This window comes from Hypanus sabinus, chromosome 4 (genome assembly GCF_030144855.1).
Source record: "Hypanus sabinus isolate sHypSab1 chromosome 4, sHypSab1.hap1, whole genome shotgun sequence".
Taxonomy (NCBI): Eukaryota; Metazoa; Chordata; class Chondrichthyes; order Myliobatiformes; family Dasyatidae; genus Hypanus; species Hypanus sabinus.
The window spans coordinates 179703382-179719011 of NC_082709.1; the positions used below are offsets into that span (position 1 = coordinate 179703382).

General features: G+C 44.0%; 1 protein-coding gene across 5 annotated transcripts in view; it reads left to right on the forward strand.

Annotated features, from left to right (window-relative positions):
- LOC132393532 (neural cell adhesion molecule 2-like) overlaps positions 1-15630 on the forward strand; it is a 1581614-nt gene that overhangs the window by 1312638 nt on the left and 253346 nt on the right. For all 5 annotated transcript variants that reach the window (XR_009511912.1, XM_059968913.1, XM_059968912.1 and 2 more), the window contains exon 8: positions 9032-9177. Coding sequence is in view for 4 of the 5 variants with exons in the window: in XM_059968913.1 (XP_059824896.1) it covers positions 9032-9177 (146 nt within the window). In the remaining variant the exon portion in view is untranslated. The remainder of the gene's footprint in view (positions 1-9031; positions 9178-15630) is intronic.

The window sequence follows — 15630 nt, forward strand, 5'->3', positions numbered from 1 at the left end:
TTTATCCCAGGGCAGCAAGGCTAATACGAAAGATGTAATTTTAAGGTAACTGAGTGAAAGTATAGTGGGGATGTCAAAAGTAGTTTTTTTTACACAAAAGTTCATAGATGCATGGGACACCCTTACCGAGGTGGTGATAGAGTTAGTGAAAGAGACTGATTGTTTCCTGTGGTGGGTGAGTCTAAGACCGGGGGACGCAGCTTCAAAATAGAGGTGCATTCTTTTAGAACAGAGATGAGGAGATATTTCTTTAGCCAGAGAGCGATGAATCTGTGGAATTTGTTGCTACATGGCTGTGGAGGCCAAATCATTGGGTATATTTCAAGCAGAGATTGATAGATTCTTGATTAGCCAGAGCGTGAAGAGATACAGGAAGAAGGGAAGAGATTGGAACCGAGAGGAAAATTGGTTCAACCATAATGAAATAGCAGAGCAGACTCAATAGAACCATAGAACCATAGGACATTACAGCACATGGGCCAAACGGCCTCATTCTGCTCCTATATCTATGGTCTTATATAGGCACATGGATGAATTAAAAAGTGGGATCAATGTGGGAGAGAAGGGTTAGATTGATCTTTGAGTAGGTTAAAAAGACTAGTATAACATCTTGGGCTGAAAGGCCTGTCTGTGCTGTACTGTTCTGAGGCCCTCTGTGGGTCAGGGTTGACCATCGATGTTGCGTCCTAGCTGTGTACATGATACGCAAACCAGGACAGTACAATATTGAGAGCAAGCTGTTGCCAATGTAGCAATCTCCCCTCTCCATGCTGCTGATGAATCCAAAGGACAACACTAGAGGCATCGCGGGAGCTGGCAGTCAGTGTTGAACTCAATGTAGGACTGTCTTAGAGACTCCAGCTCCAGATTTTTCCTAGGGGTTTACTCTCAAAACTTTCCCCATGGGTGGGTATAGATGCAAGGCAGCAGAGGCTTGAGATCAGAGTTTTCCTTCTCCAAGATCAGCTGCCAACCACAGCTGATGAGCTCCATCTGCCCGAAGTGACTGGTGTTAACGTGCCAGTAACCCACCTTTTCCCCTTCTCCTGTGAGGAGAAACATTTCCACCGGGCTTAGTAGCTTCCATGAAGACTAGGAGCTGAACCTGGTTGTCAGAGTCTATTTGAGGTGCTCGCCATTGGGAGCATTTAATAGGAAGTGGGAACATATTCCCAGTATCCCCTCCCTCCCCTAGCTATAACAAACTTATGGAACCTGTGGCCTATTGTATATCGGTGAGATCCGATGTAAATAGGGAGACTGATTCATTGAGCACCTTCGATCTGTCTGCCAGAAAAAATGGGATTTCCCTGTGGCCACCATTTCAATTCTACTTCCTATTCCCATTCTGACATGTCAGTCCGTGGTTACAGCAATGAACGTCCCCCTTTTTCTCCTGTCCCAAAGATGGTGTTCAATAGGCCCAGACACCAAGTGGGTATTTTGACATTGGCAGGCCTGTGTAATGACTGATTGGAGACTATTCATCCTCATGATGATTTCCACATACCTTGGGCTTAGAGAACCTGGACAGAACCAACATGAGATCAACGTGACATTGAGATGACGGAGAAGAGAAGTGGATCCTCTCTCTGTCTCTTTCTCTCTCTCTTGCTCTCGCTCTCATTCTCATTCAGTTAACTAGTTTTGATTTTCCTTCGCTGCACTGCCTCAGTTGGTTCACTCTGAGAGTTTGGAGACACGGGGGAGTGCAGATGCTGGAATCTTCCGGAGGACTTCACTGTGTCAAGCACAATCTGTGGATAGAAGGAATTGCCAGCATTTGGGGTCAAATCCCTGCATCAGGGTTGATGCATTGTTTCAAAACTAAACATCGACAAATCCTTTCCCCCGACAGACATGGCTCAATCTGCTGGACCTGTTTGTGACAGATATTGGTAGATAGTTGATCAGGGCTGGGGTAAAAGGGCTCAGGGTAGATTGTAATCACAATGCTACATTCCCATCAGCTTATCCATGATCTTATTGGATGGGTGAGTAAGCCTGAGAGGGCCAAGTGGCCTCCCCTGCCCTCATTGAGTATGTTTAGAAGGAAGGAAGATGAGGGGGAAGAAGAAGACACTGTTTTTGGCAGTGGAAGGATTAGAGAGGAGAGGAAGGTGAAGAAAGAATGGCCACACTCAGGCTGGAGGAGCAACACCTCATATTCTATCTGGGTAGCCTCCAACCTGACAACAAGAATATCGATTTCTCTAACTTGTGGTAGTTTTGCCCTTCTCCTTCTCTCTTTGACCATTCCCCATTCTGGCTCCCCTCTTACCACTTCACTTTCCATCACCTTGCTCATTATTTACTGACATGACACTGAACACTCCGTTCCGGCCCAACGAGCCATGCCTTGCAGCAACACGCCTATTTAACCATAGCCTAAGACAGAGCAATTTACAATAACCAGTGAGCATACTAACCGTTGTGTCTTTGAACTGTGGGAGGAAACTAGAGCACCCGGAGGAAACCCATGCAATTCACAGGGAGAACGTACAGACTCCTTACAGACAGTGCCAGAATTGAACAATGTACCCTAGAATGCCCTGAGCTGGAAATGCAAAGGCTAGGTGCTATGCCACCATGGCGTCCTCTGGTGCCCATCCTTCTTTCCTGATCCACTCTCCTCTCCTATCAGATTCTTTTTCTTCAGTTCTTTACCTCCTCCACTTATCACCTCCCAGCTCCTCACTTCATACTCTCTCTCCCACCCACCTCCCCCTCACCTGGTCTCACCTGTCACCTGCCAGATTGTATTCCTTCCCCTCTCCTGCCTTATTCTGAATTTTTCTCCATTTCCTTTCCAGTCTTGATGAAGGGTCTTGGCCTGCAATATCAGCTCCATAGATGCTCCCCGATTTGCAGAGTTCCTCCAGCATTTTGTGTATTGCCTAGAATAGAGCAAGAAATAAAGTTGAGAGGTAAAAGGAGTGAATGGAAAAGATATGTAAAGGAAGGAAAAGAAGAGAGGGAGGAACAAGAAATGAGAATTTATACAGCAAGTGAAAGACATGGAAGGAAAGAGTGGGCAAGGAGACAAAGTGGGTGGAAAAGATTGAAAAGCAAATCAGAGAGTCCTAGAGTCATAGAAAAGTATGGCACAGAAACAGACCCTTTGGCCCATCTACTCTGTAAAGAACCATTTAAGCTGCTACTCCCATTGACCTGCACTGGTAAATGGCAGATGGAGTTCAATCCGGATAAGTGTGAGGTGATGCATTTTGGAAGGACAAACCAGAAGACTGAGTACAGGATTAATGGTCAGTTACTTAAGAGTGTGGATGAACAAAGGGACCCTGGGATTCAAATCCATACATCCCTCAAGGTCGCTGCACAGGTTGATAGGATAGTTAAGAAGGCCTATGGGATGCTAGGCTTCATTAACAGAGGGATTGAGTTCAAGAGTAGAGAGGTCATGTTGCAACTCTACAAATCTCTGGTGAGACTGCACATAGATTATTGTGTTCAATTCTGGTCACCTCATTATAGGAAGGATGTGGAAGCTAAGGAGAGGGTGCAGAGGAGATTTACCAGGATGTTGCCCAGTTTGGAGAACAAGTCATATGAAGCAAGGTTAGCAGAGCTGGGACTTTTCTCTTTGGAGCGTAGAAGAATGAGAGGGGACTTGATAGAGGTCTACAAGATTATGAGAGGCATAGATAGGGTGGATAGTCAGTACCTGTTTCCCAGGGCACCAATAGCAAACACCAGATGGCATATGTACAAAATTATGGGAGGGAAGTTTAGGGGAGACATCAGGGGTAAGTTTTTTTACACAGAGGGTTGTGAGTGCCTGGAATGACCTGCCAGGGATGGTGGTGGAGTCTAAAACTTTAGGTGCATTTAAGGACAGGCACATAGATGAAAGAAAAATGGAGGATTATGGGGTAGTGTGGGTTTAGTACTTTTTTAAGGATTATATGGGTCGGCACAACATGGAGGGCTAAAGGGCCTGTACTGTGCTGTAGTGTTCTATGGTTCTATGGAATGAGCTCAACCACACATCTAGAGAAGTTTGTCCAAGTTCAAGATATCTTACTGATTCATCACAAAATACTATACCCTTACCATCTATGTACCTATCCAAACTTATCTTAAATGTTGAAATCGGGCTCACATGCACCTCTAGCACTGGCAGCTTGTTCCACTCTCACAGCCCTCTAAGTGAAGAACTTTTCTCTCATGTTCCCCTTAAACCCTTCACCTTTCACCAATTTTCCCTCTAATTTGCAGTGACAAATGTGCACAAAAATCTTGTGCTGTGCAATTTTTTTGCCCAGTGACAATAACATGCATGCGTTGAATAATTTCTTCAATAAAAACAGTATAAATAAGACAGTTCTAAAATCTGCAGAAAAATCATCGCGTCAACAATGTCCACATCAGAAGCCGGAAAAGGAAATGTGATTGTGTATGATTGTGAAAAATACTTAAAATGCCAACGAGGCAGAGAGTGACAAACTTCCACCCTTAGCACGTAACACCCAAGAAGAAGAAGAGGATAGAGAGACAGATCATGGGAGAGAAATTGAAATATGACTGCCTTTTCTCTTTCATCTCATTAAACTCTCTCTGTGCCGAGTCATTTTAAGCATCCAGCTGGGAATGAAGCAGAATTAATCCACAGCCAGTTGGCAAAGTCAGCAGGAACACAAGATTATGATGTTAGGTAGAATTGTCACATGTCTTGTGCAAATGAAATCTTCTGAGGCTCTGTGAGGAGCTGCCAAATTGGAAACAGGTCTCCTTTTATTCCTCTGCTCAAATCTCCCCACATCATGACTGAGTTACCAGCGCATTTTCAATCCTTGTACTATTTAATTCATCATGAAAACCCTCGAACAATGGACTTTGAAGTACAGAATGGGCAGAACACGTGAACTACTCAGTGAAATGAAGACACACGTGACTGCAGATGATGGAATCTAGAGCTTCGGCTGGAGGAACTCAGAGGCTGAGGCAGTATCCATGGATGGAGATGGACAGTTGATGTTTCAGTTCGAGACCATTCATCTCCCACCACAGGTGCTGCCTGAACTGCTGTGTTTCTCCAGTAGTTCAGGGTTTTTTTCTGCACATGGTGAAAGGAAGTCTGTGAGTCCAGGCCAGGAAATAGAGGGTGGAGGTCTGGAGATGGCCTGTCCTGGGGTTGGTGGCCTGTCTGTGTGTGAGTGGGAGGGAAGTGTTGTGTTTTGTTGTTGTTCTGTTTTGTTGCTGTTGTTGTGTTGTTGCTGCTTGTGCTGAACATTGTGGGCCTACTGTATTGGCGACACTTGCAGGCTGCCCACAGTACATTCTTGGGTTGCGTCAGTTGTTAACGCAAAAAGACGTTTTTTTATGTACATGTGATAAACAAATCAGAATCTGAAATCCTTGCAGAAAGATATGCTCAATGGACAGTCAATGTACAGTCTACTTATGGATTGTCAACATGGCTTTGTGAGTTGAAGGTCTTGCCTCACGAGCCTGATTGGTTTTTTTGAAGAGGTAACACAAGAAATTGATGAGGGTAGGGCAGTAGATGTGGTTTACATGGACTTCAGCAAGGCATTTGACAAGGTCCCTCATGAGAGACTTATCCAGAAAGTCATGAGGCATGGGATAAGTGGAACCTTGGCTGTTTGGATAAAAAATTGGCTTAAAGGAAGAAAGCAGAGTGTAGTTGTGGAAGGAAGGTATTCTGCCTGGAGGTCGGTGACTAGTGGAGTGCCACAGGGATCTATCCTGGGACCCCTGTTATTAGTAATTTTTGTAAATGACCTGGATGTAGAGGCAGAGGAATGGGTTAGTAAGTTTGCAGATGACACGAAGATTGCAGGAGTTGTGGTTGGAGCTGCAGGTTGTTAAAGGTTACAAGAGGATATAGACAGGCTGCAGAGTTGGGCAGAAAAATGGCAGATGGAGTTCAATCCGGATAAGTGTGAGGTGATGCATTTTGGAAGGACAAACCAGAAGACTGAGTACAGGATTAATGGTCAGTTACTTAAGAGTGTGGATGAACAAAGGGACCTTGGGGTTCAAATCCATACATCCCTCAAGGTCGCTGCGCAGGTTGATAGGATAGTTAAGAAGGCCTATGGGATGCTAGGCTTCATTAACAGAGGGATTGAGTTCAAGAGTAGAGAGGTCATGTTGCAACTCTACAAATCTCTGGTGAGACTGCACATAGATTATTGTGTTCAATTCTGGTCACCTTATGATAGGAAGGATGCAGTAGCTATGGAGAGGGTGCAGAGGAAATTTACCAGGATGTTGCCTGGTTTGGAGAACAAGTCATATGAAGCAAGGTTAGCAGAGCTGGGACTTTTCTCTTTGGAGTGTAGAAGAATGAGAGGGGACTTGATAGAGGTCTACAAGATTATGAGAGGCATAGATAGGGTGGATAGTCAGTACCTGTTTCCCAGGGCACCAATAGCAAACACCAGATGGCATATGTACAAAATTATGGGAGGGAAGTTTAGGGGAGACATCGGGGTAAGTTTTTTACACAGAGGGTTGTGAGTGCCTGGAATGACCTGCCAGGGATGGTGGTGGAGGCTAAAACATTAGGGGTATTTAAGAGCCTCTTGGACAGGCACATGGATGAAAGAAAAATGGAGGGTTATGGGGTTGTGTGGGTTTAGTACTTTTTTTTAAGGATTATATGGGTCGGCACAACATGGAGGGCTGAAGGGCCTGTACTGTGCTGTACTGTTCTATGGTTCTATGGAATGATCTCCACCACACATCTATAGAAGTTTGTCCAAGTTTGAGTTATCTTACTGATTCATCACAAAAGAAGTAGAGAGGCTGCCGTGCTTTTTCACATTGCACTCTGTGCTGGGTGCAGATCAGGGTCCTCTGAAATGGGTCCACTGAGGATCTTAAAGTTGCTGATGCTCTCCATCTTTCATTCCCCGGATGAGGACTGGCTCACAAGCCTCCAGTGCCTCCCCCTGAAGTCAATAATCAGCTCCCTGGTCTTGCTGACACTGAGTGAGAGGTTGTTGTTGTGGCACCACTCAGCCAGATTTTAAATCTCCCTCCTATATGCTGATCCATCACCACCTTTGATTTGGCCAACAGCAGTGTTGTCGGTAGCAGACTTATGGCATTGGAGCTGTGCCTAGACACACAGTCATAAGTGTAAAGTGAGTAGAGCAGAGGACTAAGCACACAGCCTTGTGATGCACCTGTGCTGTGGGAGATCATGTGCTGTGCTGTGCTGTGGGAGATCATGGAGATGTTGTTGCTAATTCGAACTGACCGGGGTGTACAAGTGAAGAAATCCAATTGCACAAGGAGGTATTGAGGCCAAGGTCTGGAAGTTTATTGATTAATTTTTGAAGGAATGATAGTATTGAATGCCAAGCTGTAGTTGATAAAGGCATCCTCATGTTTGCATCTTTGCTGTCCAGGAGTTCCAGGGTTGAGCAAGGAGCCAATGAGATGGCATCTGCAGCGGACCTTTGTTGTGCCAGTAGGCTTATTGAAGCAGATCCAAGTTGCTTCTCAGGCAGGAGTTGATATGTTGCCTCACCAACCTCTCAAAACACTTCATCACAGTCGATGTAAGTGCTACTGGATGATAGTCATTGAGGCAGGTTACCACTTTCTTCTTAGGCACCGATATAATTGAAGCCTGTTTAAAACGGATGGGTATCTCAGACCGCCGATGCAAAAGGTTAAAAATCTCCGCGAATACTGCAGCGGGTTGATCAGCACAAGTCTTTAGTACTTGGCCAAGTACCCTGTCAGGGCCAAATGCTTTCTGTGGGCTTACCCTCCTGAAGGATGCTCTCATGTCAATCTCAGAGACAGAAATCGCAGGGTCATTGGGGGCTGTGCGAGTTTGTGATGGTTCCTCTATGATTTGACAGTCAAAGTGGGAATAGAAGGCACTGAGTTCATCTGGAGGTGAAGCCCTGTTGTCACCTATGTCGCTTAATTTCATTTTGTAAGAGGTGATAACATTCAAGCCCTGCCACAGTTTTAAAGTATCCTTCAGTGATTCAAGGTTAGTCTGAAATTGCCACTTTGCCCGTGAGATAGATTTCCAGAGGTCATAACTGGGCCTCTTCTAACTTGCAAGACTTGAACATCTCTGGTCTGGCTTCAGTAGATCATGGATCTTATGTTTCATCCAAGGTTTCTGGTTAAGGAAGACTCCGAATGATTTTGTGGAGACACACTCATCAATGACTGCTTTTCTAACGTCTCTGACAACCATGGTGTATTCATTCAGATCTTCTGAGTTTTTGAACACGGCCCAGTCCACTGACTCAAAGCGATCCTGTGGCCTCCCACGACCACCTCTTTGTTGTCCTAACCTCTGGAGCCTTGCTCTTTAGCCTCTGCCTTTATGCAGATAGGAGAAGGGCAGCCAAGTGATCAGATTTCCCGAGATTTTTCTGAGCAATTCTTATCTTAGTACAGCAGTGGTCTAGTGTGTTGGGACCTCTGGTGCTACAGGTTTTATGTTGATGGTAGTTGGGCAGGGGTTTCTTAAAGTAATCCTGATTGAAACTATGATTTGAAATGCATTGGGGTGAACTGTTCTTTGTTTGGTGAGGCATCATGCAGTATCTCAAGCACTTGATTATAATCAGCCACTGAGGTACATAAACTATGGTCAGGATCTTGGAGGAGCATACTGTTGGTAAATAGAACGGTTAGCCCTTAGCAATATCTAATACAACTTCAACATAACATCCCAACTCCAATACACAATATTTTGATTTATGAAGGCCTATGTACCAAAAATTCTCTTTACGAGCCCATCGACCTATGATGCCACTTGTTCTAAATTAAGGGTGGCACGGTAGAATCACAGTTAATACAATGCTTCACAGCGATGGGTGAAATAGAAGGAAACCCGCAGATGGTGGTGATTTCTGCACCTGCTGCCCTTGACCTCCTCGGTTGATGAGGATTGCAGGATTGGGAGATGTTTTGCAATGGGTCAGAATTTGCTCAATGCAATACAACAGAACAGTGCTGTGAAAGAAAACGGTCATAATTATTCCTCCTCCTTAACCACTTGCAGTTCAGCCGCGTATAACATCCTTGGAGAACAAGACAGCGACGGAGAACGGGCAAGTGGAGATCACCTGTGAGGCAGAGGGAGATCCAGTTCCAGCAATCTTCTGGAGAAGGTCTGGCAATGGAAGCAATATTCTCGAAAGAGAGAAGGTAAGCCAGCTAGAGGTGTGGATGGAGTCTTCCCATTAGTGTTGATAATAGATGAGAAGGCACAACCAGGGACCTGTTCAGAGTATGTTTTGTAGTTCTACACAAACGTGACATCTTACTTTTAATGGTAACCATGAAATTTGCTTCAAGGCAAGGTTTTCAAAATGCAGATAATTGTGTAAGTTAATATGTCTGTGAGAGCTGACAGGTTCCAGGATGTCTGATATAACTGAGAATAATTAGGAGTAGCTTGGGAAGAACCAAATTAATTAAAATCTTTTCAATGATCACTGTATCAAATGTCCTGATGTTACTATTGTTTATCAGTTAATCTTCAGTTATTATAGAAAACAGATTATTTCTTACACTCAGTAGCCACTTTAATAGGTACCTCCTGTAGCTAATAAAGATACATTATGTACCTTTATTAGGTGCTGGAGGTACTACACTAAGTGCATGTTCATGATCTTCTACTGATGTAGCCCATCCACTTCAAGGTTTGACGTTTTGTGCGTTCAGAGATGCTGTTCTGCACATCACTGTTGTAACACATACTTATTTGAGTTACTGCCACCTTCCTGTCAGCTTAAACCAGTCTGGCCATTCTCCTCTAATCTCTCTCATTAACAACGTGTTTTTGCCCGTGGAACTGCCATTCACTGGATTTTTTTTTGTTTTGCTTTTGCACCATTCTCTGTAAATTCCAGAAACTGTTGTGCATGAAAATTCCAGGAGATCAGCAGTTTCTGAGATACACAAACCACCCCATCTGGCACCAACAATCATTCCATGGTCAAAGTAATTTAGATCACATTTCTTCCCTGTGCTGATGTTTGTTCTGAACAACAATTGAACCTCTTGACCATGTCTGCATGCTTTTATGTATTTAGTTGCTGCCACATGATTGGCTAATTAGATATTTGCATCAATGAGCAGTGTGCAGGTCTACCTAATAAAATGCCCACTGAGTGTATTTTCGGGCTAAGAGGCCATTTACCCCACGGTGTCGCTCGGATTGATCCCAACCACTCCCACCAGCTCCTCACCTGCCCATCAAATCCCCCCTGATGGCCCTACCACCATTTACATGGAGCAGCATTATAAGAACGTGTCATCCCAAACCAGCAGTGCTTCGAGATGTGTGGGAACACCAGTGAACCCCCATTTTTATCAATACACCATGGAAAGGCTCCTGTTCTAGATTTATCACAGCTTGGTGCTGCAGCTGCTGTGCCCAAAACCACAAGAAACTGCAGAAAGTTGTGGACACAATCAACACATCCCAGAAACTAGCCTTCTCCCTCCAACAGACCCTACCTACACAATCCACAGCCTCTGTAAAGCAACCATCATAATCAAATACCCCTCTCGTCCCTAACATTCTTCCTTCTTCCCCCTCCCATTGGGCAGAAGATACCAAAGCACGACCACTCAAGCACAGCTTCAACCCTGCTGTAATGAGACTCTTGGACATCTTGTACGATAACACGTACAAAGTGCTGGAGGAACTCAGCAGGCCAGGCAGCATCTATGGAGGGGAATAAAGAATTAACTTTTTGGGATGATATTTCAGGTCCTGATGAAGGGTCTTGGCCCAAAACGTCAATTCTTTATTCCTTTCCTTAGATTCTGCCTGACCTGCTGAGTTTCTTTGGCATTTTTATGTATAACCCTGGATTTTCACAATCTGTGGAATCTCTTCTGTTTACGATGTTGTACAATAAGATGTAATCTTGTCCCCTCAATCTACCTCGTTATGTCCTACCTGCACTGCACTTTCTCTGTAATTGTAACACTATATCCTGAATTTGGTTATTAGTTTTCCCTTGTAATAACTTTGTGTACTGATGTTATGAAATGATACTTATACAGAGTTTTACTCTGCCTTGGTCCATGTGACAGTAATAAGCCAATTTATCAAACCCATGTAATCACTATTAAAGTTCAGGGTAATTTTTTATTTATTTATTTTTGTTAGTTTATTTATTTTTTTATTTGTTGATATAGTGTGGAATAGCCCCTTCCAGCTATTCGAGCCACACCGCCGAGCAAATGCAGATTTAACCCTAGCCTAACCACCGAATAATTTACATTGACCAATTAACCTACCAACTGGTACATCTTTGGACTGGGGGAGGAAACCAGAGCACGCGGTCATGGGGAACATGAACAAGCTTCTTGCAGACAGTGGCAGGAATTGAACACGGGTCTCTGGTACTTGTTTGCTCACCACTATATCGCTGTGAGATAGACACTGCAGCCCACGTGTTGCTGTATTTGCCTACAGAATGTTTTCAGTAATTGAAAATACTTCACCTTGGCAAAGAATCATGAAAAAAAAACACTCCACGTGAAAGTAGAATAAGAGCCGGTAATCACCGAGCTGTAGGTGTAATGTATTTACGATATCTGTTCTGTTTCTATGACTACCCACCACCTCCGATACAAGTTATTTCTTCTGGGCATACAAAATGGTGCTAGCAAGCAAAATGACCACCGATGATAACCTGCAGACAGCTCGCACAAAACTATTCCATCTTCTTTTAAATATGCTTCTTTTCCTGAACTGTGATCCACTGCAGCCTGTAATTTCCATTTTGATGATATATTTGTGGGCGAACTGAGTGACCTGGTGCTTTCGCTGTCTCCGGGGGAATTTGGCGAGGTTGAGAATAGAGTGTGTGGCTATTGGTTCCCAAAGGCAGAACGCAAACCCATGGTAGGCACCATTAATTCCCGCTGACAAAGGCGCCAAGCAAGGCTGAAACTGTTAAGGAAAACGAGCGGGTGTTCAGCACCATCTGCCTGCATCTGACAGGTCTCCCTCTCACTGCAGCCGGATGAAGACGCATGTTTAATCGACTCAGAGCAGCTTGGGGATGCTCAACTCTTCAGTTTGATGTTTAATGTCCACAACACTGAATGTGCTCCGTGGCTGTGGACTCATTTTTGGAGGACTCTGCAGTTCATGCTCCATGTGTTTCTGGTTACTCTTTTTTGTCATTTGCACAATTTGATTAAGGCGCAACGGCAGAGAACTGGTTCTGTGGCTGAGTTGGCTGTCATTGAGACAACACTGAACTGAACTGATTCAGTCACTGTCACTCCGGGACGGCTTTGGGGACTCTGCGCGTTGATGTTTAATATTCTGGATGTCACTTTTTGCTGTTTGCACCATTCGTTCTTTTCTTTGTGTATTTAATGTTTTCTTAAATGGGTTCCACAGTATTTCTTTGTTGCATGGCTGCCAGCAGAAGGATGAATCTCAGGGTTGTGATGGCATCCGCTGGTCTTGCGAGACCATGGATCTGCGCCTGGAAAGTCTCTCTCCAGGATGCAGGCCTGGGCAGGGTTGTATGGAAGACTGGCTGTTGCCCATGCAGCAAGTCTCCCCTCTCCACCCCACCGATGTTGTCCAAGGGAAAGGCAAGGGCTGATACAGCTTGGCACCAGTGTCGTCGCAGGAGTTGCCAGAACGAGGTTGAAGGCAACGTCGGACTGCCTTAGGGACTCCAGCTCCGGATTTGTCCTCAGGGTTTACTCCCGAAGCCTTTCCCATGAGTGGGTATGGCCGCAAGGCAGCGGAGGTTTGAAATCAGAGTTTTCCCTCTCTCAGATGGACTGACTTCCCAGACTGACAAGCTCCATCTACCCGAAGCACTGGTTTCAAGGTGCCAGGATCCGCCTTCGCCCCTTCTCCTGTCAGTAGAAACAGTTCCATCCGGCTTAGAGGCTAAGCCACCCGAGAAGGGCAGGATTTGGACTTGGTTGTCAGAGGCCATTTGAGGTGCACGCCGTGAGGAGCACTTTTAGGTAGTGGGAGCTTGTCCACACCACCACTCCTCGGCTTGACAACCTTTGAAGCTCAGGGTTGTATATTTGATAATCAATGTACTTTGAAACTTTGGGTCTCTCTACTCTGCAGAGAGGTCTGTAAGTGATCTCATATGTGAGGAGGTCTCTTACATAATTCACCTCTGCAAAAACAGAATAAATTTCTCCTCTGCAATATTGTTGAATGCAACAATGCCAGAAAAACACTGGCACCCTCCCTTCCCCTGGGATCTTATGTTAAGCTCACCAGTAAGATTTAGTGCCAGAGACACTGGAGACTGCAGACCCAGGAATCTGGAGTCATAAACAATCTGCTGGAGGAACTCAGCAGGCCAAGAGGTGTGTGTGTGTTTCAACCCAAGTCACTAACAATCCTCTCCTTCTCCTTCTGGTGCAGAACTTCCAGTGTTGATTTATTAGTTGGATAGTGAGACTGAAGATCATAGATCATGGACCATGGACCTGAGTAATGGTTGAAAAAGTTGGGAGTTTACTCCCTTGGGCATAGGAGAATGATGGGAGATTTGTTAGAGGTATACAAAGTTATAAGGGGTATAGTTAGGGTAAATACAAGCAGGCTTTTCCCCCTGAGATTGGATGAGACTGCATCTGGAAATCATGGGTTAAGGGTAAAAGGTGAATTTTTAAAAGGAAACCAAGGGGAAAATTCCTCACTCAGAAACTGATAAAAGCTATTAGTGAAAGTGGTTGATATAGGTTTGATTTCAAAATTTAAGAGAAATTCGGATAGGTACATGGATGGGAGGGGTATGAAGGGCTATTGTTCGAACCAAACTTCTCTTAAATGCTGAAATCAAACCCTAAGTGGGAAAAGCCCGCTTGTATTTATTCTATATATAATTTTGTTTACCTATATCAATAGGGCAGAATAGTGTTTGTCTCAGAATTGTATGCATTATATGTTTTATTTTTTAAATTGCTTGGAGCAAAGGAAAAAGGATGCATTAACAACAGGAATATTTACATTGGCATTGAACATCGTGCAGGTAATAGACAATACTTGGTTCTAATAAGGGAAATAGAAGAAACAGCTTGATACATCAGGCAAACCTCTCCATTATTCTCAAGTGATATTGCCTCTGTGTACACATATGCATTGTAATGTTTAGTTGTGATTTACAAATCGGTTTCTTCATTATTTCTCTGCAGCAACTTAAAAGTGAGTTTCCAAGCACACATCTTTTTCATCACTTTGACCAGCTCAATCACCATCTATACCAACAACTATCTCCTTTCCTATCTCTGACCTTAGGTCACTAACTCTCTGTTGATTATTTCCCAATGCAACTATGCAACCATTGAATATTGAAAGGCCTAGATAGAGGGGACATTGAGAAGATGTTTCCAATAGTTTGAAGATCTGGGACCAGAAGGCACAACTTGAGAATACAAGGACATCCCTTTAGAACAGAAGTGAGGAGGAATTTCTTTAGGTGGAGGGTGATGAATCTGTGGAACTCATCACCATAGATGGTTGTGCAGGCCAGTCGTTAGGTATATTTAAAGTGGAGGTGATAGGTTCTCAATTAGTAAGAGCATCAATGATTACAGGAAGGAGGCAGGAGAATGGGATTTAGGGGGAAACGTAAATCAGCCCTGATGAAATGGCGGAGCAGGCTCAATGGGCTGAATGCCCTAATTCTGCTCTTGTGTCTAATGGTATTATGTAAACAAGCTGTAGCTGCCTCCCAATCTCTTCAAAGTACGAAGTTCAAAGTACATATATGTCAACATATACAACCCTGAGGTTTGTTTTCTTGTGGGCATGCTCAGTAAATCCAAGAACCATAATAGAATCAATCAAAGACCACACCCAACAGGACAGACAAATAACCAATGTGGAAAAGGCAAAAAACTGTGCAAATACAGGTGAGAAAAATAATAATAATAAATAAAGAAGCAATAAATATTGAGAGCATGAGGTGAAGAGTCGTTGAAAGTGAGTCCATAGGTTATGGGAACAGTTTAGTGATGGGGCAAGTGAAGTTGAATGAAGATGTCCCCTTCGGTTCAAGAGCCCGATGGACTCATTTTAACCAGCGATGCATCACTCATATTGCATGCAGTTCACCAATTTAATCTTTGAAGCAAAGTTTAAAATAGATTTTTTGATTAGTATTGACTTCAATTGCAAAGTAATGCTTTTGCTTATCTGCCATTCTGACAGATCATGCCTTGCATAGGTACATCAGCATAGAACATAGAACATTGCAGCACAGTACAGTCCCTTCAGCCCATGATGTTGTGCTGGCCATTTAACCTAACCTACTTGAAGATCAATCTAACACTTCCCACCAACATAGCCCTCCATTTTTCTATCATCCACGTGCCTATTGTGAGTCTGTTAAATGTTTGTTATGTATCTGCCTCTACCACCATCTGAGGTATTGCATTCCATGCACCCACTGTTCTCTCTGTAAAAAAGTTATCTGACATCCCCTCTATACTTTCCTCCTTAAAATTAGGCCCCCTTGTATTAGCCATTTGTGCCCTGGGAACAAGTCACTGGCTGTCCATTGGAGGTAATGTTGTAGTTGTATAAAGCTATGCTTAGACCACACTTAGAATATTGTACTCATTTCTGGTCACCTCACTATG